Raw genomic sequence first — 24470 nt, 5'->3', positions numbered from 1 at the left:
TATCCACACACGAAAAATGGCATGCTATTGTCCATCATGTGCAGAGGAAAATTGGGATGACTGTGAGTCAACTGAATGGGTGGACAAATGGGATATACGAGTTTTGGACCCAATTGACACCTATCGTCCCCCACAAGCACTGGAAATGGTACAGATGGAATCGTCTATTGATTTTGACCACTTGTCTAATCTAGTGCAACCTAGTAATATATATATTTATATATTTTTGTAATTTCAATATGTAACTTTATAACTTTTACGCAAGTATTTTCTGAATTAATGACCGCATTTTGTACATTTGTCACTACAGGCCATGTTTTTGTTGTTATTGCACCTGAAGACAATGAAGAAGGGACAGATTATTATTTGTGTCGTTGTGTTCAAGCCAAACAAAAATTGGATCACTCGGTTATAGATGGTGAAGGTTTAGAGTACCATGTCAATGCAGTGGTTGTAACCGGCACATGGCTTAGACGATATTCTATGAAGAACCCTAACTTGTGGTTATTCGAGGATTGGCAAACAGAGAGGAAGATTCTTCATTATTCAAATCTTGTTGTCGCATCAAATGTCCACTTGATAAAATATGGTGGAAAACCACATAATAAGAATCTTTGGAGAGTTCGTGAGTCAGACCACGAGGCAATACTTGAGACATTAAAATGTCGAGCAGATCCAATTGGCTCATTAGATTGAATACAGAGAGAGGGAGAGAGAGAAAGAGTGATCAACTGGATCCAAATATATTGTTGCAACCTCTTCCCCAAGACTGTCCACATGACTAAGGTGGACCGTATTGTTATGATGTGTAAGTGATGAGATTTAGTTTAAATCATAGATTTTATGTTTTGATTTGTTTAGAATCTAGATTTTATGTTTTGATGTCTCCAATTTTTTTAAAGCTAGAACAATATTTTTCATATTTTCTTATTGTGACGATATTTTTCTTTCATTGCATGTTCTCTTGGATGACAGGAGGGAGAGAAGAAAAATAAGTAGATTTCCAAATAGCCAGCCACCCTTCTTCATGTAATTTATTCATTTAAGGTAAAAGTCCCATTTCCTTTGTTTGGCTTTGGTATTTTGTTATTTAAAGTCATTATTCTAGTTGGACCTTCGTATGTTTGAATTTGGGATTGTTTAGTGTCTATTTGTTATGATTATACTGAATTATTAATTCTACGATGTTTCTATTATTTAATTATTTAAAATAAATTAAAACTTTTTGTATAAAATTATTATTTTTTATTTCTATCTATTTGTTATGATTATTTCTATTATTTAAAATAAATTAATTCTATAATATCTCTATGATGAACTATTTATATTTCTAAACTTTACATATTTTACGCCATGACCAACAATCAAACTATTATAACAATACAAATACATTTAAATAGTAATGTAAGAATGGTTTAGTTCACATAAAAAATAAGTCTATCTTAGATATTCTAAATACATCACAAAACTTTATCGCTTCAAAAAAATTGGAATTTCTCCCATCTACTTGAGTTCCCATCAATTGTCCGTAAAACTGGGAAAGGGAATAGGTGTTATGCTCCCAATCCCAACATCCTCCTGTCCACTACTAGGAGATGTGTGTAATGTAGGATTCAGCTCCATCAACTTAGTCATTTTTTTCACTAGTTGATTGGGACTCTCACCATTTGTTGCCAACTATGGTGACAATGCTTGGGGTTACACTTATTAAGTAAGAATATTTCCTAATCTAGGGATTAGAGCATTGAACATATCAGAATGTGATTTATGCTATGGGAGAAGAGGTATGTTGGGCATACTAATTGATTCTAGGGCTAGTGCAATTACATCTCCTTCCACTAGTGTTGTAAATATAATTTCTATAGTTGTTGAAGGTGCACCTCCAATATTTGGTCTATATCTCTTTCAAACATTTAGATTATCCTCTCTTTCTTTCCTCTTCTATTCCTTTAGTGCAACCTTCTCCACAACTCATTTTCCCCTCTCTATAGCATATAAGATCTCATTTCTTGCAATCTTTTCCTCTCTCCCATCTTTCCTATCCCTGATCTTCTCCTTCATGTAAAGTGCATTAGCCTCAAATAACTTCTTAGTCTCTCTTGTTCCTTAGAATTTTGTATCCTTTTCTTTGGTAGCTATAGGAATCTACTAGGTAAACCACTATGTTGTTTTCTGTCTAGTGGCATGTAACGTATAAAATCATCATCTCCATCATAGTCATTTTGGGCCTAGGTATCAAAAAATTGTTAACTATTTATTTCACCATGGTTGCCACCATTTGCAAAGCATTAGATGACGTCCTTGGGGTCAACATGTGGTGGGGATGGAATTAAAAGGGAAACATTTTCATCCCCACAAGTATTTGGTTACCCAAGGTTTGTGACAACCTCCTACAACCAATCTGGTTGTGAATCTTGCACTAGCAAGCTTAATCTAATATCAATGTTTGTTGTATGCTCAAGGTTTTATCTCCTATAATAGTCCACTGGTTGGTTCAGGTTTTCTGGTTGGGTATTTTTAGGTGCAATTGTACCTAGTCCCTTCATATTTTGTCCATAACTCCTCAAAAAAGTGTTAATTGGTTCATCTAATAAGCCATTGATTTTTAGGTAGGATTCAATAGTGATTTCCTCCCCCTCGCTTTACAACTCATCAATATTTGCATCATCTACAGTAGTTGTTTCTTGCAACTCATCTCTTACACTTTCTCAATTTTGCCTCTTCTAGGCTTGTTCCAACTAGCCCTTGCCAATCCTAAACTATTGGGTGATTAAAATACCCTTTTCCTCACTCTAAAATATACTCCAAAACCAACTACACTTGTTTTGTAAAATATCACTCAAAACTGGCTATTTCAGTCTGCCAACTAGGCCTAGTTTGAGGCCATTTACAAAGCAACTCACAATCCCTTGACTTTTGGAACTCCCATGACCCAAAAAAGTCTTAAGACACGACTCAAATGCAAGGATTCTTTTATTTTTTTGGTCTCATGATCAACTTTACAATGGTTTTTACAAAACCCTCCTTTCTAGCCCCTTTACCCTAGGGCTTTCTAGAACTCTTACTTTGCAACGTCTCTAGAACCCCAAAATGGTTCAACCACCTTCACTTTGGTTATATTAGATGACTTCAAACATAAAATGCAACTCTTGTTTGGAGAAAACACTAAATCCACCTTGGGAGCAATCACATACCCCTTTTTATGCACTCAAATTTTAGGGAAAACTATGCAAATACTTCTTAAATGGTTTCAACACTCGACTTTTCAGATGGAAATGGTTATTATAGACTCAAACCAACAAGAAAAATCCCAAACTTGAGGTTTCTCAACACTCAACAATCAAATTTCAAAACTATTACCAGCACGTACTACTAGGACAATTTCTAGTTTTAATGGTCAAACTCCCAAACCATACAAAGGACCCCCCATTGTTTTTGCATTTTTAAACACTCTTTTTAGAGACCTACAATAACCTCTCTCACTTTTTGGAGATCACACTCCGTTTTCATTTTACGACGCCATCTCGGGTGTTGCTGAAACTTGCAATGTCGGCTAGTACAAAGTTGCCAACTGCCAAATCTCTCTCACCTTTCCTCGTGGGATCGAACTGTCTACTCCATTAGCTCTACGTGGTTGGGTAAACCCTATCCCCAACCTCATCCTATCCCCTTCATTGCTCGAACGTTCTCAGGCACGCCAATCCAGAATGTCCCCAAGGGTCACTAAATGCCATAGGGCTGCGATCTTTGACGGGGCATATCTCAGAGCTCGTGCGAGGTATGGATGCAATTCTAGTTCCTACAAGACCGTGTTGCAAAGACCTACAATAACCTCTCTCACTTTTTGGAGATCACACTCCATTTTTGTTTTACAACGCCATCTCGGGTGATGCTGAAACTTGCAGTGTGGGCCAGTACAAAGTTGCCAACTGCCAAATCTCTCTCACCTTTCGTCGTAGGATCAAACTGTCTGCTCCGTTAGCTCCGGGTGGCCGGGTAAACCCTATCCCCAACCTCATCCTATCCCCTTCAATGCTCAAACGTTCTCAGGCACGCCAATCCGAAATGTCCCCAAGGGTCACTAAATGCCATAGGGCTGCGATCTTTGACGGGGCATATCTCGGAGCTCGTGCAAGGTATGGATGGGATTCCAGTTCCTACAGGACCGTGTTGCGAAGACCTACAATAACCTCTCTCACTTTTTGGAGATCACATTCTGTTTTCATTTTACAACGCCATCTCGGGTGATGTTGAAACTTGTAGTGTTGGCCAGTACAAAGTTGCCAACTGCCAAATCTCTCTCATCTTTCGTCGTGGGATCAAACTGTCTCCTCCATTAGCTCCGGGTGGCCAGGTAAACCTTATCCCCAACCTCTTCATGTCCCCTTCAGTGCTCAAACGTTCTCAGGCACGCTGAACCAGAATGTCCCTAAGGGTCACTAAATGCCTCAAGGCTGCGATCTTTGACGGGGCATATCTCGAAGCTCGTGCGAGGTATGGATGCAATTTCAGTTCCTACAGGACCTTGTTGCGGAGACCTACAATAACCTCTCTCGCTTTTTGGAGATCACATTCTATTTTCATTTTACAACGCCATCTCGGGTGATGCTAAAACTTGTAGTGTTGGCCAGTACAAAGTTGCCAACTGCCAAATCTCTCTCATCTTTCGTCGTGGGATCAAACGGTCTCCTCCATTAGCTCTGAATGGCCAGGTAAACCTTATCCCCAACCTCTTCCTATCCCCTTCAGTGCTTGAACGTTCTCAGGCACGCTGAACCAGAATGTCCCTAAGGGTCACTAAATGCCACAGGGCTGCGATCTTTGACAGGGCATATCTCGAAGCTCGTGCGAGGTATGGATACAATTCCAATTCCTACAGGACCGTGTTGCGGAGACCTACAATAACCTCTCTCACTTTTTGGAAATCACACTCCATTTTTGTTTTATAACGCCATCTCGGGTGATGCTAAAACTTGCAGTGTGGGCTAGTACAAAGTTGCCAACTGCCAAATCTCTCTCACCTTTTGTCGTGGGATCGAACTGTCTGCTCTATTAGCTTCGAGTGGTCGGGTAAACCCTATCCCCAACCTCGTCCTATCCCCTTTAGTGCTCGAACGTTCTCAGGCATGCCAATCCGAAATGTCCCCAAGGGTCACTAAATGCCATAGGGCTGCGATCTTTGACGGGGCATATCTCGGAGCTCGTGGGAGGTATGGATGTGATTCTAGTTCCTATAGGACCGTGTTGCAGAGACCTAAAATAACCTCTCTCACTTTTTGGAGATCGCATTATGTTTTCATTTTACAACACCATCTCGGGTGATGCTGAAACTTGTAGTGTTGGCCAGTACAAAGTTGCCAACTGCCAAATCTCTCTCATCTTTCGTCGTTGGATCAAACTGTCTGCTCCATTAGCTCCGAGTAGCCGGGTAAACCCTATCCCCAACCTTGTCTTGTCCCCTTCAATGCTTGAATGTTCTCAGGCACGCCGAACCAGAATGTCCCTAAGGGTCACTAAATGCCACAGGGCTGCGATCTTTGACGGGGCATATATCGAAGCTCGTACAATATATGGATGAGATTCCAATTCCTACAGGACTGTGTTGCAGAGACCTACAATAATCTCTCTCACTTTTTGGAGATCACATTCCATTTTCATTCTACAATGCCATCTCGGGTGATGCTGAAACTTGTAGTGTTGGCCAGTACAAAGTTGCCAACTGCCAAATCTCTCTCATCTTTCATCATGGGATCAAACTGTTTGCTCCATTAGCTCCAAGTGGCCGGGTAAACCCTATCCCCAACCTCTTCCTATCCCCTTCAATGCTCGAACGTTCTCAGGCACACTAAACCAGAATGTCCCTAAGGGTCACTAAATGCCACAGGGCTATGATCTTTGACGGGGCATATCTATGGGCTGTCAATACTTCGATTATACTTTAAGTCAACGATTATCAATATGTGAAAAAATGGAACTCGTTGTATTTTGATGTACTGAGAAGATGGCCTTGCCCTTCCCCAGGAGTTTCAGAAATGGGAGACATTAGGTAAGAGAGTGAAAATGTTACTATCACTTCAACGCACATGACGCAATTAGAAATGCAAATTTTGATGGTAATCATTTTGTGATAAGGGAGAGACTAGGGATGATCATTGTTGCTATCTCTTTAGTAGTGGAATTTTGTTTTCTCTTGAATTTGGTGGTGGGGGATCAGTGGTAAGACTCCTTGGATATTCCTTCTTATGATGTTAGTGACAAGTGTTGCTCTTTGAAAACACTTGTACAATCTGTTTTAGATTATTAGATAAAAACAGAGAATTGTAAGTATTAAACATGATTAGCCTTTAGTTCCTAGAAGATCTTTATTTCCCCATCAATGCATTTAGAAAGTTAAGTTTGAAGAAGATCATAAATAGAAAAAATTAGAGAAGCGATTTAAACATTTATATTGATTGGAAACATGTGAGTCTTGAGTTTCCTCTACCTTTTAAAGAACGTTCCTTAGCTAGCAGACCTAATTCCACATTCCATAAGACTGTCATTGTGCTAAAGATTTAGGAAACCAACTGCTCTAAGATAAAGCTTCCCGGTCAATAATAATCTAGCCTATTGAGGTACATAATACTTCTCAATTAAACTTGTGTTAATTCAGTATTAATTTCGTAATTAACCACAATTTCAGTATCTGTGTACAGGGGGTGACTGAGAAAACTATTTGACGTCCAATTTGAAAATATATTTGTAAGGATCTCGACCAAGGTTCATAACTTTGATGATTAATACATTCATTCAGGCCAAAACCTCACTACAAAAAAATAATATAAAAAAAAGGTAGTGAATAACGTCATGTCTAGACCCAAATCAACCAATGAAAGTCAAATTAGCATAATGTGGAACAACAATATATGCATTGAGTGGGTTGTCATAAAAAAGCTTCATAATAAAATTCATGTCTAGAATTAAAAGACCTTAAAGAACATTTATGCTTGTAACACAAATGGCCATTCAAAATTGAATATGATTACAATATGTGAAATAGCATTACAAGAACTTGTAATGCTCTTGTGAACATCGTGTTAATTCTTGTAAGAATCCCTAAGATTCTTGTTATACTCAAAAAATTTTTGAAATCGAATTAATTTTTATCCTGTCGGTTAATTGGCTTAGGGTGATATATGCTTCTTGGATGGAATAATGAGTTCGTGATTAACTCTGTATTAAGATTCATAGCATCTTCTAGTTATTTGCAAAGGAAATTTATAAATTACTTGCTAATGTCATATGGCTTGCTTGAGAAAGATGTTTGTGTTCTTATTGATGGGTACTAATGACTATCCACATTTAGTTCTTTAATATCCTATTTGACAAGCTTTCCATATACATTTCTTTGCCATACTAAGTATTTTTGAAAACATATTTGAGTAGGACTATAGTAGATACTACCAAAAACAGCTTCTTTGCAGTTTTTGAGACATACTAATAAAGCAAAAAAGAACATCTACTAGTTGGTAGACATAATGGCAACTCTCTAGAAATTGAATTTAATTTCATACATGCACATATCTAATTTAATGTCATACACGAACATATCTAATTTTACGTCATACATGAACAAACATATAATATAAAATGATAACCAATAATGTCATATACATTAACAAACACATAATATATTATGATAACCAATAATGTCGTATATGAACAAACATATCATATATTAACCAATAATGTCATAAATCAAATATAGAATGTCATATGTACATCAAATGTGTATCGAATATGTCTCTCAGATGCCTATATATATACATGGGGAAGGAAACAACTCTCTCTCTCTCTCTCTCTCTCTCTCTCTCTCTCTCTCTCTCTCTCTCTCTCTCTCTCTCTCTCTCTCTCTATATATATATATATATATATATATATATATATATATATGTATCAAATATCTCAACTACATCTTTTCCTTCCCACGAGGGGAAGGAAACAAGTCTCTCGACATCCTCTGTCGTCATGTGGAGGGAGACAGTGGAGATGACGGGGCCTTCCTGACACGCTCACTTGACCTCTTGTTGAGGCTCTTCTCCAGGTCCAACTAATACAAAGAAAGTAGATATGAATCAATATTTATTATACGTTGAAATCAAATATATGTACTCACAAAATCAATTATTTTCTTACCGCCAACAAATAGTCACTCTGTAAGTCCACCTCAAATGCTCGTGGATGATCAGGCATGACAAGACCCTACAACAATTCAATAAATATAATCACTTATAAATAACATTAGAAATTTTGATATTAACTATTATAAACAACAACTAAAATGAAGAAAATTCTTTCATACCTCCGTCAGTGGCTGTGAGCTAGCCCCAGCTGCGGCCACTCCACTATCAACAGACTGTCACAGATGAGGAGGTGTGTCCGACATCATGAGCTGCACATCATACAATACACATTATATCTAACATGAAACATGGAATAAATATAATCAAATGAATTAAATTAACATGAAACAACTGTACCTGTGTGAAGCTCATATGATGTCTCTGCTCTACGTCTATGGTAAAGGTTGAGGGTCCTGTGGAGAACTGATGCACATGCATATTTTTTTTGGTCAATCCTTAATATGATTACGTAATAGATATATGTATTAATTAAAATGATTAAATTGATACATACCTTAGGACTCGTCGAAGGGACAAAAAATGGGACTGGAGGATCACTGCTAGGCCCAGGAACACTTTGACCCTAAATTTTGAACAATGTCAATAAATCCTAATTAATTAATCATTCACTATACGTATGAAATGTGATCAAATTAGTAATTTACCTGTGTGTCAATGCCCAATGTCTCATTCAGGAACTGATCGGTGACAAGCCCATCATCTGCACCATCTCCGACATGAGTGCCAAATGTGCATAGGGATCCACATGAAGTGCACATGTGACCACGACGTATAGAAGGATCCCCCTCAACTAATGGGCTCGTGGAATGGATGAGGGTCTGTGTCAAAGCATTAATGGTCCCTAGAGTGATGGCCTCTACATGTTCCTTCACAACTGAAGGAATAATCACATGCTCACGTTGTGGATGGACCACGGGTGCCCTAACTACATTAGGGTCACGACGTGCTCCGGGCCTCTCAAATGATGATCCCCCACCTCTACCCTGGGAGTCTAACATATCAAAATAATTGGGGATCTCCCCAAGGACAAACTCACAATATAATTTCTTCAAAAAATACATGGGGACCTCGTGATTGTTGCAAGGAGGGGCATCAAAAACCATCCACCATCTATCCCAAAAATTATTTCTAATAGCATCATGTATGCACCAATGGATGGGGAATCATTTAGTACCCTCTATAACAATATTTTGCTCACCGGGTTTTCTAAATAATGCACATATACTACCTTTTGGTATTTCCTTTTTTTTAACATCTTCATATGACAATTTATTTGCATAAAATCTTTTTTGTTCATCCCTCTTAGCCCGCCAAATATCTAACTGACCACTAACTGAGGCTATCTGAGTGTTAATGGATTCGAGGGATGATGCCAATTGAGCCATCATTGGATTGGTTTGTCCGAATTCTTTCAACCGAGCAATGATTCCTTCTAATTCAGTTTTGCCTCTCTCTATTTCATTTCTTAGATTTTCTTGTGTGCCTGGTGGAGGTCTTGCAATTGGTTCGGGTTGTGGAATTTGTTCTTCTTCTTGAGGAGGGTTTTGGTTTTGGGGTTCTTGAGGGTTTTGATGTTCTTGTGGATTTTCTGGTTGATTATGAACATTTCTTGATAAAAAATCAATTGAAATTCAAATAAATAAACAAATCTAAATGAAATTTGTAAAAATCCTACAAAAGAATATAAAAAACTTACAAAACAATATGAAAAATATATCAAACAATGCAAAGTTAGGTTTATATCACTTACGGCGTCATCGTGGGTGCGCTTGTGGTCTTGGATTTCGTCGACAAGGAGACATTTTGGCAAATGGTGGTGCAAATGTTGAGTCTTCAACTCGCGTATGCGCTGCTCGCTGTAGGAGTAGAAGAAAATGGTAATGAAAATGATGGGCTGCGGGTTTGCAGCCCATCATACATACTTTTTTTTTTTTTTTAAAGCGCATACGCGCTATAGCGCGTGCGCGCTGTTTAAAATAGGAAGAAAAAAATTCGTTGTCACCTTTTTGGCACCACAACTTGGTGCATATGCCCTATTATGGTTATGCAAGTGATGTTGATGAGGAAAAAATTCAAATAATCGAGCTATGAATTGTATGTAGAAGAGTTAGATCAATTGTTATGTTGTCATTGATGTCAAGCTAATTGAAGTTATTGATTCATGCAAGTTGCAAATCATCTTAAGGATGTGGTGTTGAATAAAAAAATAGATAGTAAAGATAGAAGATGAGATGAAAAAGTGATGCTAAGTATTTGAACTTAATTGGGTGACTGATGAATTGGTCTATAGAAAGATAATATATTAATATATTAGTTTGATTACTTTACATGATTTTATGAAGTGTTAAGATGATGCACAAGAAATTTATTTTGGTTGTTAAGAAAGAATGTGTAATGACCCCTTTTTGAATTTCTTAAACCTGTGTTCAATTTAGGTATAAATTAGGAAATCATTCATTTTTTTAAAACAAACAGCCTAAGATCCTTTCTTCTATTGATTATGCAAGGAATTGAGCATTATCATTAATCTATGGATTTTCAAGGAATACTTTTCCTCATAGTGTCAGGTCACCTTTCATCCTAATTATGATTAGTCCAAGACGGTAGAATGACGGCGCAGAGGGAGCGTGAAACAAGGTCCAAGCGTATCCGACAAGTTCTCGAAATTACTCTGCCTTTCCCCCCCACCAACTCCCTATCTCAGGATTTCATAATTCAGGTGAAGGTACAGCCTTTACACTATAATTTGAAAAGCATCTTGATGTTATTTAAGTTTTGTAAATACATATAAGTTGATTTCTTGATTACCATATTTATTATTATCTTATATGTGAATATTCATTTGAGACCTTGATTATAACGTCTATATATATCACGTCTACACATATATATATATACATATATATATACATATATATACATATATATATACATATATACATATATATATACATATATACATATACATATATATATACATATATATATATATATATGCATATATACATATATATATACACACAATAAAAAATACAAAAAAAACATATTAAATTTTACTAAAATCATATGAAATTTAACTAAAAACATTAGAGAGGGTTAAAAAAAATGAAAATCCATACCTTTTTTCGAAGTTTCATGAGTTGGATGCTTGGTTTTACACTTCTGATCAAAACTATAGACTCCACTGCCAAAAATGACATGTGGGGTCAAATATGAGCCTTTTAAAGTTTCAAAAGTCTTTTTATTAGTTTCGATCAAAACTAAATTAGTTGGTTTCGATTGAACCTAGCTAGCATGTGAGTGGGGTTAAAAAACACCGTCTTAGATAGTTTCGATCAAAATTATCTTGGTAGTTTCTATTGAAACTACATGGCAACTTTAGTTTCTATCGAAACCATGCACATAGCTTGTTTCAATAGAAACTAAATAGTTTCTATCATAACTTTTAGAAACAAAAATTGGTTGTTGCGCATTTTTGGAGGAATTTCTTCCTCCAAAAAAGTGTAACCCACTATTATGGGTTCACCTGTTTACATGTGAAAATTGTTATTTAATGTTTTGTGTCTATTGATTATGCTTAATCTATTTACCAAGTGAATTTGCTGATAAGTTTAAGTTGTTGAAAGTTAGTGAGATTTTTTTTAATGGCTTGAGGATAACTAATTCAACATTGCACGACCAAATAAAATTGATACTTTACAAATCATTTATATATTCTTCCCTGTACCTATTCTTTCATCTATTACATAAAAAAATTTGAATGCATCTAAGCCAAAACTCAATCTCAAACCATAAAAGGAAGCAAAAGCAACTCACTAGTTAAATCATGAGATGTAACTATAGAGAAATGTGCCTCATAGATCCAATCTACAGTTGGCGTGCACCTTTGTAACCAATAAATTTGGGACCTACTAAGCTTGTCTTTGTCAATTCTATCTTGAATTTTTTGTATACCAAGCCTTAAAAAATACTCCACAAAGGTCTCATAATCATAAGGTTTATACAAAATCGTAGTCTAGAGGGAAAGAAGCTTCCTTCTCTGGGCTAAATCCCAAACATCTAATGGCACATGTAAGTTTGAAAGTAATCAACATCTTGATATAAAATCATATGGATCAAGATGAACTTATACCTAAATGTTGAGGTGTATGATAAGCTTGCAATTATTGAGTTATGTTATCTTCTATGAGGTATGCAAATTATATCAAATATTAGGATCCAAAGATTCTTTCAACCAGTAGGAAATTGCTACTTCAAATTCCTCAACTATTGTTTCTTCACCTATTTTACAAATGAAAGTAAGCATGGAGAAAATATCTCTTGAGTCATTTTTAATTCTTCATGCCCAAATAGAAATTTGGGCATTATTATAAATTTCATGGTGTTAATCTCCTTGTTAAGGAAAACAAGGAAATCACTTCTATTTTCCCAATCATAGTCCATTTTTTATTATCAAACACCATTATATTCCTTGGTTCATAAGCGATACAAAGCATTTATCTCACCTTGATTGGGCTTATAATTAATTTCAAATCTCCATGCTAAATAATTCTTCATCTATATTAGAATGACTAGACATAACTTCAATTAATTATGGGCAAGGATGGACATACAACACTATATGCAAGGCTAGCCCATATTTCCAAATTCATGGGCTCCCATGAAGATATATTTCTTGTTGTTTTTCCTTTGCAAGACTCTCTCTTTAAGGCCCTTGGATTTTTAAACCAACTATGGGTCTTGAATTTCATCTACAATATATTTCACAAATATTAGGTCTCTGAACTTTCTATCTAGTATTATCTTTGTTTTCTTAGGGTTGGCCTAGAAGATCCTATGAACTCTAAAAAATAATACATTTATGCAAAAATTTATAATATTTACAAATCAAAGCTTATTTGACTCAAAGAAGTTTCCTAAGAGACCATTCTCTACAGACAACCTATTAACAAGTTGTCACTTCAACTGTATTAGCTAAAATATTTTAACTATGATCCTTGTAGTGCCTACCCCTAGTTAACTTTTTTTATTTTATTGCCGAACTCTTTTAGGCCAACTTATGTTTATGCTTGATGATCGGTGACATTATTTTCTAGATTATTGGATATTGTTTTCATACTCAGTTGATTATATGATGAGACTACTTTGGTACTAGTTACTTCATGTATGCATGATTATACTTTGATGATGATTATTTATAGTAATTCCAGTTATTTAATGATGATAGTTGGATTATTTGTATGTGTTTTCTATGGATACTTACCCCATACTGCATGTGTGTGTGTGTGTGTGTGTGTGTGTGTGTGTGTGTATGTGTGTGTGTGTGTGTGTGTAAGTTTTCTTTATGTATGACATTTCTGATGTGGTTAAGGAAGAGAGTTGTAGTCACCTACTAGTCAAGATCTACAGGATGCACCACTTTCTGCCATTCAAATTTCAAATAACTTCTTTACTGCACATAACTTAAAACCCCTTAAAGGGAACTTAAATAACTAGTTATGTGCAAGTTAATTATATGAATTAGAGAACTTTATATAATTGTGTGTTCACTTTGTTAATTTAGAGTTATCATGTGTATGATGTGTTCACTATGGATACTTACCTCATACTACGTGTGTGTGTGTGTGTGTGTGTGTGTGTGTGTGTGTGTGTGTGTGTGTGTGTGTGTAAGTTTTCTTTATGTATAATGTTTATGATGTGGTTAAGGAAGGGAATCGTAGTCACTTGCTAGTCAAGATCTACAAGATGCACTACTTCCTGCCATTACCTATTTAGTTTAGAATATATGTGTTTGTACATGCATAGATTTTATGCAGATTGCAAGTACCAGGCATTGACTTGCCTGAATTGTCAAGATGAGCATACCTTATCGCAAGATCTCAATGGTAAGAGAGGGGAGATAAATTCTTGAGTCCAAATCCTAACCTTAAAACCAATTGTCCTAGAAAATTAGGACAAGTATCTGAGATGATTACCCTTCTAAATTTGTCATATGATGTAGATTTGTGATTATAACCCTTGAGTTTGATCTTGTATGTGGTATTTTATGATGGGTTTGCATATTTTGTCTTGTAGGTCTTTAGTGATTTTTATGTTAATTAAGTCAAATTAAAAGAATAATTAGTGATTTAATTTAGTAGAAAATTATTAAGATAATTTCAATATTTAATTAATTGAATAAAAAGAATTAAATTTAAAGAGAACATTATAGTTCTAATTTGAGAGCGTAATAATATTTATTTAATTTAATAATAATATATTTAGGAGATTATTTTTTAAATAAATGTTAAATATTATTATTACTTAAGTTGATAAATATTTTATCAAAAAATGCTTCGAAAATTAATTAAAGAGAGAAAGAGAAATAAATTTATTAAAGATGTTTCAAAATTGCAAAAAGTGTGCATGAATATTCAAAAAGTAAATAAAGAGTTAAAAGATTGTGAGCAACGAGTTACCTCGCGTGATCGCACAATCACTGCCCTAAATTTAGGGGAGAGCTCCATATCAGAGATTGTGAGTTCACTTCACAGGGACCGAGATTTTTGGAGAAGGGATTTTTAGAGAGAAGGTTTTGAGAGAAAAGAGAATTCTCTCACAATCTTTGGGTGGTTGAGTATTAGCATCAAATTCAGGTAAAATCTTGTGCTTTATTTGCATAATAAATTATGTTATTCAATATTCTTGTCTACATTGCGTCTGTTAAATCTGGTTGCAAAATTTTGTCTATGATGAATCTTTCATTGTGAATCTATTGGTATTCATATCAATTTCTATCTGTATATGGGGATTGAAAAAAAATTAGAAAACCCCTCGTTCTATAAATTAAATAGTTGATATTTTAATTAGAAAGGATTTTGGGAAGAAATTGAATTGTTAGAATGCAAAATTCGATTAGCTTCTCGTATTTTTCGTATCAGAGTATTGTTTGAACTTTTATATAAAAAAATAATGTTGGGGGGACTGTTTGTTTATTATTAAAATGCATATTGAAAAAAAAAAATTATTAAATTGTTTGTTTTAAAAAAAGAATTAATATTAAATAAATTTGAAAAGGAGGCAGGGCCACCAAACCCCCAACTCCCTTTTCTCCCTCTCAGCAACGATGTGAGCTACAGCTTCTCGCAGTAGTACTACGGCAGCAACAGCAGTACAAAGTACTACTACTGCAGTCGTAAGACTAATGCAGCAGCAATCATTGAAGGTCGATCGGCAGGCCTTTTCATATGCATATTTTTTTAATTATTTTATTAATTATAATTTTTATTAAATTTAATTATTATTCATTACTAATTTTATTAATAGTTTTTATTATTTATTAATTTAATTAATGACTAATGAATTTTTAATATAGTTTGTTTTAAATAATTATTAATTTAATTTAATTAATTTAGTTTAATTAAGTTTTTAATAAATAATAATTTATTATTTAATAATGTTTAAGTAATGTTTTTTGATATTATTATTTGATAATTTTAATTGTCAATAAAATCGTACTGATTTTAATTAATGGTTAATTATTATTATTATTATTATTATTTATTAGAGATAATTATTTTAAAGTAATCTTACGATATTTAATTGTGAACTTTGGAATTTCATAATTTAAGGGTATCTATGTAATTTGTTCTATCATGAGAAATGGGTTAATTGGTAAGGGTAAAAATGTAAATCTCATCTACTTACATTGAAACGAAAACTTAAACCTTACTGTTAACATAGACTGTGTCTTCAAAATCAAACCAAACTATGAAACTACATTGTTAACTATATGTTGTCTTATGTTTTGGGGTTTGGGTTGACTAGAGTGTTGACCAGTCCTAGGATGTTTACCAGAGGCTCGGGAGTTATGTATTTTGTGATGGTGTTTTGATCTCAATCTTTTATACTCAACCATGGTAATGTGTCCAGTATGCTCTATGAGGAGTTTTGATCTACTGATTATTATTGCTTTCTAGTGTTCTTGTGTGAAACTGAGGTGAACGATTGACCTATCTGATTTAACCTTTGAGCCTTTGATCAATTATTTTTTGATGCTTTCCAATTTCTTGTAAAGGACTGAGGTGTTATTGTGAATTGTCTTTTGACACTTTTAGTGTTAGCAAATAGTCTTACAATGTTAGCAAGGGCAGAGTGATAACGTTGGGAATAGCAGTGAGGAATCTTAGTAGGAGAAATTGGGAGGTTGTTGGAGTTCTGCTAATAAGAGCAAGGAATTTTGTAGCTCTTGATTTGATGAAATTAATATAATTCCTCATCTGTAGAACTAGTTTTCCCTTAGGAGTTTTTCCAGGGAAGATTTATCCAAAAATATTGTGTCATTGTGTTGCTTTTTTTCGTATTTTATTGGTGAAGTTGCAATTGTGTTATTTTTCGATATTAGTTATGAATTATTTTTCGGCGATTAAATAATTGTTTAAGATAGGAGATTAATAATCAGTGACTACAATAGTAATTTTCACAAAAAGGGTAAGCTTTCACAAGAATTGGATCCTCTTCTATAAATAGGTGATCATTTTGATGTTTTAAAAAACAAGTTTTTATGCAATGCTCCTTTTTAGAGCTGATGCATGGTTGAAGATCTTATTCTCATAATGTGTATTCAGTTGGAAAAGAATGTATCTATTTTCAATATAATATTATGATTTGATTAGTTATTTATGATTTCTATCTAATTGAGGTGGATGCTAAATGTGAAGTCATGTGGAATGGTATGTTGATTATGCTACAAATTGATTATGAGGATTAAGATTGGTTCTCAAATTAATTTTGTTTTGTTGGCCTTAACTAAGTAAAAGTTAAAATCAATAAGACGTAGTAACAATAATTCAAACTCCTTAAGCATATAGAAGTCCTCTAGTTGACAAACTTGTTTAAGGAACAAATTATAAAAATCTTTAATAAAGTCATACAAAGAATCATCTCAAACATAATCGCATTATTTTAAGGAAATAAGGCATTGGTCTTCAATTGTCTTAAGATAGATTAAATCAGCACTCATCAAAGCAATTTTAAACATAAGCTATTTAAATGCTCTCAATGTTTTCTAAGCAATTATACCAATGCAAGCAATCAAAGATTCTTAGATTTTAGTCTTCATACAATCAAATGTCACTCAAGAAATAACTTGCCACTTTGAAGAATCATCTTAAAGTTAAAATATAAATTTTGCAATCTTCTACAAAAAGACTCCAACCAATAGATTGAAGTTGAGGTATAAGCCCACCTGTCATAGTTCTATGAAGCCTAAAGTGTAGGGCAGGGGAAGCATAATCAATTGCTCCTATTCAAGCCAAGTCAATTGGAAAATCTCAAAATTGAGCAAGCAAGCTTATATGATTTCCAATTTGTTGATTTGGGAACCAACACGTGGTCTTGTCTTATATCCCATAGGTATGGCCTTACTAATTGCACGTTTTTACTACCTTGCTTATTGAGCTTCTACTTCTTGCTTATTTTCAAGGAGGGTTATATAAAAGAATACCTCATTCAAACTCCCATATCACTAAGGGACAAGTTCTCTTAGATCAATCTTGAGAGAGACAAAACTTCATAGTTGTGTTAATGATGAACCATCAAACATGAAAGTTATCTACATGTTGAATTTTGATGACATAATTTTATCTCTCACATGTTCATATATTAAATGTCTTTAGAATGTTAGGTTTTGAATTACCATAAGTTGTGAATAAATGTCTATAATGTATATCTATAAATGTTACTACACAATATCTGTGATGTACCCCAACACATGTTGAGAATGGGTTAGGCAAGGTCTCACAATATTCTAAATTTGAATTTTATTTCCAAAAATGTTACATCCATGTTAAACAAGATTTAACCAACAGTGAAACAACTAACTTTATGCAACAAATAAATGTGCAAACAGAGGACACAATAAATGTCAAAAAAACATATGTGAAAATGGTCAATGTTTTGTCAAATATATTAAAATGTGTATATATGTGAATATGTAAAAAATTAAGCAATAAACCCAATTTCACTTTACATGTATTACTTGTTTGTATGTATATTGCAATAAGTCATTCCCTCAAATAGAACCAAAATGCAAATTTCCACCATTCTTATATTATTTAAAATATTAAATAATTTTTATGACCCTGTAATTATGCCTCGAGCAATTTTGTGACAATTTGCATGTGCCACAATTCCAGAGTTTTTAAATGTTTTGAGTAGAGCAAATTTTGAAGTGCATTTGTTCAAGTTACTATGATAAATTCCTTTTTTAAATCATGGGTAAAGTTCTTAATTTTAAATTTTTTGGGGTTTTAGCACATTAATTCAAATAGTCGTTAATTTGACTTCATATTACTCATATATACAACTCTTAAATTTGTTCTCAATTTTACTTTAATTGTGCTCACAAGGACATGTGAATGTGCATGAACACAAACATGAACATGTATGACGAACTAAATCCACTATAATAGTAAAATACTTTTTCCAAAGATCATAAAGAAGAATTTGCTACATTCTATCGGTACAATGGAAAAAAATATAAGCAGACCTTGTGTCATCGATTTGTTGCATTATATTTGCTCAATCAAAATCTTCCTAAACTTAAATTAATTGTTGCAAAGGTGATGTGAGATGCATCATCTACCATTGATTTATCATGTAGACATAAATTTCAAGCTCCAAAACCACAAAACTTAATTCTTTATTATAATGGTTCATATCACAAAAAATGGTGCAATGATAAGACTATTGGCATGTATGTTATAACCACAAAAAGGTGTTCATTGTGAACACATCACTTGCATGATTATTTTTACAATATATAATGTTAAAAACTTTATAGAAGAAGATGACCAAATAAATGTTGCGTCACTTTCTAAATATTCTTAGAATTGTCTATGACTTCATTTTATTGAGACATTTTATTTTCAATCTAGAAACAACTTAATCTTCAGTCACCTTCTACATATTCTTACAATTATCTATAACTACATTTTCTTAAAATGATTTCAGGTGAACCTGGAAATAATAATTTCAATCTCAAATTAATAGGGTCATAGGAAAAAAACAATACACCAACACACTAGCACTCAAATGATGCTTGAGGGTCAACAATATTACATAATTAAATATTCATATCATGCTAAAAGTCAAATATATATATATGAAATTAGAATAAACAATGTTTGTTTCGACCCCTATAATGTAACATTATCTAAGAGAACCATTATTAGACAGGATGGGGCAGGAGCGAAATTCTCCATAAAAAATGTGCCACTTTTGAATAGGCTTCTACTTTTTGGAATCTATATAAGCAATAGTCAAAAGGTAAGGACTCCATTAGACATGCAAGGGCCATAAATATTCAACCTTTGTTTCGTTTACATAAAACTGAGAATTGGAAAAGAAAAATACACGCTGTAAGACACCATTACTTCATTCAGCCGACTAAGTTGACGTTACGATATTAGACATCCTTTCCTGTTAAATCCATAGGGAAACAATTGCGAGATGAGTGGGTTATGAATATAGATTAGGCGGAAGCATTCCCACTGGAAATTAATGCACGTAAATAGAATTAAGCTTGTGGAAACCTAAAGGTAATATAAAGTATGTTCAAATGGTCCAGGCACATACCCTACTAACAGTTCTAGGCTAGTCGTTAACCGTTTCTTGATCTCTTGTACAGCACAGCCCAAGGACTGTCATTGTCAAATATAAACACCATGATATTTAAATTTCATAGTACTATTCAAGTGAATCAGACTGGAAGACAAAATGTAGCCCAACTGGAGAAACACGAAAAAGCTATAAGAGCTCTTTCTCAGGTTTTAAAAGCATACAGCATCTTTATTTCTCAATTGTTTTCGTGAATAACATTTTTGGATATATTAATGACCATCAAAAGAGAAATTGTTTGATCCTTTCATTTGCAAATCTGAAATATCTACTTAATTGAATGGATTGAAATAATAGCATTTAAAAGCAAGAAAGAACCCACCTGATCTTAACAGAGTATTGCTTGAAGTCATGTGGGCTCGTATGATGAAATTTGCCCCCATGTTGCAATGAAATTGTACAATAGGCCCTCTGAATATCTTCAGTGACTTGAATATTAGAATAGATATCAATTTATCAATCTTCTGGGTGCTTAGAAGAGCTCCCCAGGTGCTGCCCGTAAAAAGCAGTACAATGGCCTGTAGTTATAGCTAAAAGGTGCTCTATCAAAAGTTGTTGAAAAGCCAATTACAAAGACAAGCTCAATAACTTGATAATCGTATATTGAAGCTATTTCAATGACTGCAATGTGACCCACAATTAAATAATAATAATTACAATTTAGCAATGTCAGGATTCACTTCCTTGACAACATATTGCTATCTAGTAATAATTTACCCGAATGAGGGCTTTTATACAAACAATTAATGTATAGGACCTTCAGTAAATAATCTAGCAAGGAATTGTTGTGGCTGATGATTAGCTGCTCATCGTCCATTCTTTTCAAATTTAGCATATTCATAGCTAATCCAATCCCGTGCATTAACAAATAGCTAAAAATTTGATACACCGGCATCTGTTGCTTGCACATTATGTGTTTGTGCTTTAACTGTATGCTCATTGACTTGTCCCTGTGCGAGCTGCTTTTTCCGCATTCCTGCCTCCAGTTTCTTCTGATGCTCTGTACAGCAAGAAGTGCATATCAAGGGAATGGAAATTATAACAAATTAAAAAGTACTGATGGGGGAGTAGGAAACTACATCAATCAAAAAGTGCATTTTTATGGAAATTACAACATGTAAAAAAGTGCTATGAGTAGGAAACTACATAAACAGACATATTCCTCAAGATAGCTGAAATCAAATTTGGCACTATGAAATCCCTTTCTTCTTGAAAATTCTGATAGCATTTGTGCAGGACGCACAATTCAATATCTCTATATTTGGTTATTGATAAGAAAAATGAAGTTTTTGGAAAGCTTCTTTATCATGATTTTTGGCTGACAGTTCATGAGAGGATACGGTGGCCTTCACAAATCATCAGCATGACTGGTGTTACTAATTATTTTTTAAGGCACTGACATTTGTGAGAAAAATCAGCCCCAAAGTTCACAAAATCTAATTTCATTTTTGCCTCACTGTTTAAATGCCATATTGCATATAAGAAGGGTTGATACTTGTTAGTAAACAGTTTTTCCCAAGATTTTGACAATTTTAAAGGGAAGATACTTGCATACTAACAAATTGAATTCTTAATTACAGGTAAGGAATTCTCTGCTTGAGATTTGCTTTGTGTTATACAAGGTGCAGCTAACTTCTTATAAAAAGATGATCATTAAGTCCTCTATTGAGGGAAAATCTTCCCAATGAGTATTTCACTGAAAATACTGAAAAGCTTTAAATTATCTCATGCATACAAGATAAATGCGAATACTGAAAAACCATTTTATTTTAACAATTAGTATCAACCACATGATCGAATGTTAAAACAAAGGATAAATAGTGAAGTAATATAGATTCCACCTCCCACGACCTTCAAGATTTAAAACAAATAATTCCAGAATGCACAGCAAATATAACTTCACTCCCACATATAACATACACCCTCAAGAATGTAAATCATCATAAAGCAGACAATAGTATCTACTTCAGGAAGCTTCAGCACATAAAACTATAGAATTTTACTTTAATTGCTGCTAATCCAGGAAATATTCTATTCAAAAATCAAAGTGCAGAGTATCAAAACAAAAGTATTTCTGTTTTAGTCTACGGAGAGATTAACCCTATTAGACATTATCTATTACATATTCATAGAGCATAGGGCTGGATAGTTATCCAAAATTACCCCACCAAGAGTAAATCGTGTCTTAGTTAACACAACCGTGTTAACTGAAATGCATTAAAGAAATAAACAGGAGCAAATAAAAATGCAGCTGCCTAATGAACATGTGCCATGTCAAGAGGAACTGTCAGTGCCAGTCACGATTCTTGCGGCCTTCCATGTTTCGTATGCAGTGGTAAATGCGGAGATAACTGACTGATGAGGTAAGCCGATGTATGCAATTCTCTGTTTCCAGACTTCATTTTCCCTCTTCAGTTCTATTACCTTTTCTTCATGCATCTCCAAATGTTTCAGGTTTATTATGAACATAGCTTCAGTATGACCGACATTTGAAAAATCTTGTCTACATGGCACTTTCTTCTCCTGAATCTCTTGGAATTTCTTTTGGACTTCATTTATCAATTCTTCCACAGGGGCTACGGAGTCACTTTCCTTACCCGCGCAATGCTTTTTGAACCACTTCAGATCACCTTGGATTATTTCGTCCACAAGCTTAAGACCGTCCAAGATTTCTTTGATTTCACTTACTGCCTGGACCAGTGCCTCATTCCTCCATTCGATACAATCTTTAATCACATACAAAGTTTTATCATCCAGACCGGCCACAGGGCATTCAACTTGGAATCTTTGTAATCCAAATCCTTGAATTTTCTCTATCTAGAGCACCACTTTTACCCAATTGTTTCTTTCTTTCTCAAAGCCTTCATTATTGGACTCCACCTTCTTGATGATGGCAGTAGTTTCTTTTGAAGCCTTATCCAAAAGGCTTATCTCCTTCACGATTTCACTCAGGACAAATTGCAACCATTCTTCAGACGTTTTTGCAACAGCTTTACATTTCTTGCAAATTATCTAGAAACTGATGGTTGGCCGAAGAAGATACATCCACAATTGCTGACATCTCATTCAAAGGTTTGGGTTCCAAGTGCAGGATAGCATTGATGTATTGCGCCATGCTCCTCAATGCTTCTTTCATACCTTGTTTATCCTGAGCATCCTTCCAATCCCTATCTACAATCTTTTTGTTAGAAGCTTCGAAAATTTTCATATCCACTGCATGACTCCCCTTTCCAAGATCAATCCTTGATACTTGATAATCTTGAGTGAGGTCCTCATGTGAACTACCTTCTGGTGGTTTGGCTATCTCAGCTGACCAGTGTCCTGAACTTTTTATCAAACTTTATCCTAGATTTCGTTCTAGCTTTCTTGGTTTTTGAAGACTTTCCTAGGCACTTGCTAACTAGGTCATCGATAGGCATTGACAAGGGCACCAAGCTTCTTTTCTTCTCGATGGAGGTTTCCAGCCACTTAGGTGTGGCAAGTTCTTTGCCTGCTATGGGGGAAACCTTAGTTAAAGCGAGGGTACCTGATTAAGTACCCACGCTTTCAGGTAACTTTTGAGAATCTGGTGTATTATTGGCCATGGGAGAACTAGGCGACTGCTCTGGATTTGACTTTGTTTCGGCGGGATCTAGATCAACTGTCACTATGTCCTTTCCTTTGCTCGACGTTGCTTTCTTAGTACTCGAGCAAGTTCCCTTTCTGACCTTCGGCCCATCCTTATGAACTTGAAGTTGAAGTGGCTGCGAAGTTACTTCTTCTTCAACTTCAGGAGAACCTACAATAGGATCATCAATACTTGGGTTAGTTATGGCCTTTAGCTTTGAGTGTACCTTTTTATGTTTGGCTCGAGTATTTCTCTGGGGCCCTAGGGATAGCTGTTTCAACATTCTTTGACTTTAACCATTTTTCAATTCTTAACACTTCTGAGGTACAGGAAAGTAGATCATCCTCTTCCCTTTTAGTCCAATCAATTTCAAAGATAGGCATGCATTCAATTTGATCAACATAAAACAGGTCAATCACTTTTTCAACTTCATCTTCCGTTATCCCATGGGTGTTGAGGTTAACTTTAAACATGTTAATCTGGCTTACTGTCACCCTAGACCATAATCTTTTTATGACTTCAAATTCATCAGGACTTTTGACCCAATAATCTTCCATATGTGGAACATGGACTAGTGAAGATCCATGCTTGAAATTATCCCTAGCAAAACCTATATAATCAAAATCTTCTCTAGGGGAGTAAGGTTTGAGGCGTAAGCGTGACAATGCAATTTTTGTTAACATAGCCTGCTTGAAGTTTGGGCATTTGTAATGGCCAATTTCAATGGGAAATATGGAAGATGACTTTTTAGTGCTTTTAGGAGACTCTATCACAAAAACAAACTACCTACATATCTCAGAAAAGACGATGTTGTCTAAACAATAGTGTGGCAACCAAAGAGGTTCACTAGAAAAACCTCCAACTCTGAGATACGTGAATTTAGGAAATTGAATATAAAAACAGCCATAAATCTTGATAGCTTGCATTGATTCTTCTGATAACCTGTGATTTTCGTGTCCTTGGAGCTCAAATACTAACCTCCCAAGGAATACATCATTAACCCTCCTGAATTCTTTACAAAA

The 24470-nt window shown here is 34.6% G+C and overlaps 1 protein-coding gene across 1 annotated transcript in view; it reads right to left on the bottom strand.

The window, feature by feature from the left end:
• Window positions 1-20246: 20246 nt before the first annotated feature.
• Window positions 20247-24470, bottom strand: part of LOC149534682 (Integrase-type DNA-binding superfamily protein) — a 58056-nt gene continuing 53832 nt past the window's right edge. The window contains exon 7 of the mRNA XM_089804428.1: window positions 20247-20841. Coding sequence (XP_089660554.1) covers window positions 20714-20841 — 128 coding nt within the window. The 3' untranslated portion in view covers window positions 20247-20713. The remainder of the gene's footprint in view (window positions 20842-24470) is intronic.

Source organism: Cupressus sempervirens, chromosome 10, assembly GCF_028749045.1.
Source record: "Cupressus sempervirens isolate cs-2001-9-10 chromosome 10, ASM2874904v1, whole genome shotgun sequence".
Lineage (NCBI taxonomy): Eukaryota > Viridiplantae > Streptophyta > Pinopsida > Cupressales > Cupressaceae > Cupressus > Cupressus sempervirens.
The sequence above is the reverse complement of the archived record's forward strand: the minus strand, read 5'-3'. Positions and strand labels throughout refer to the sequence as shown.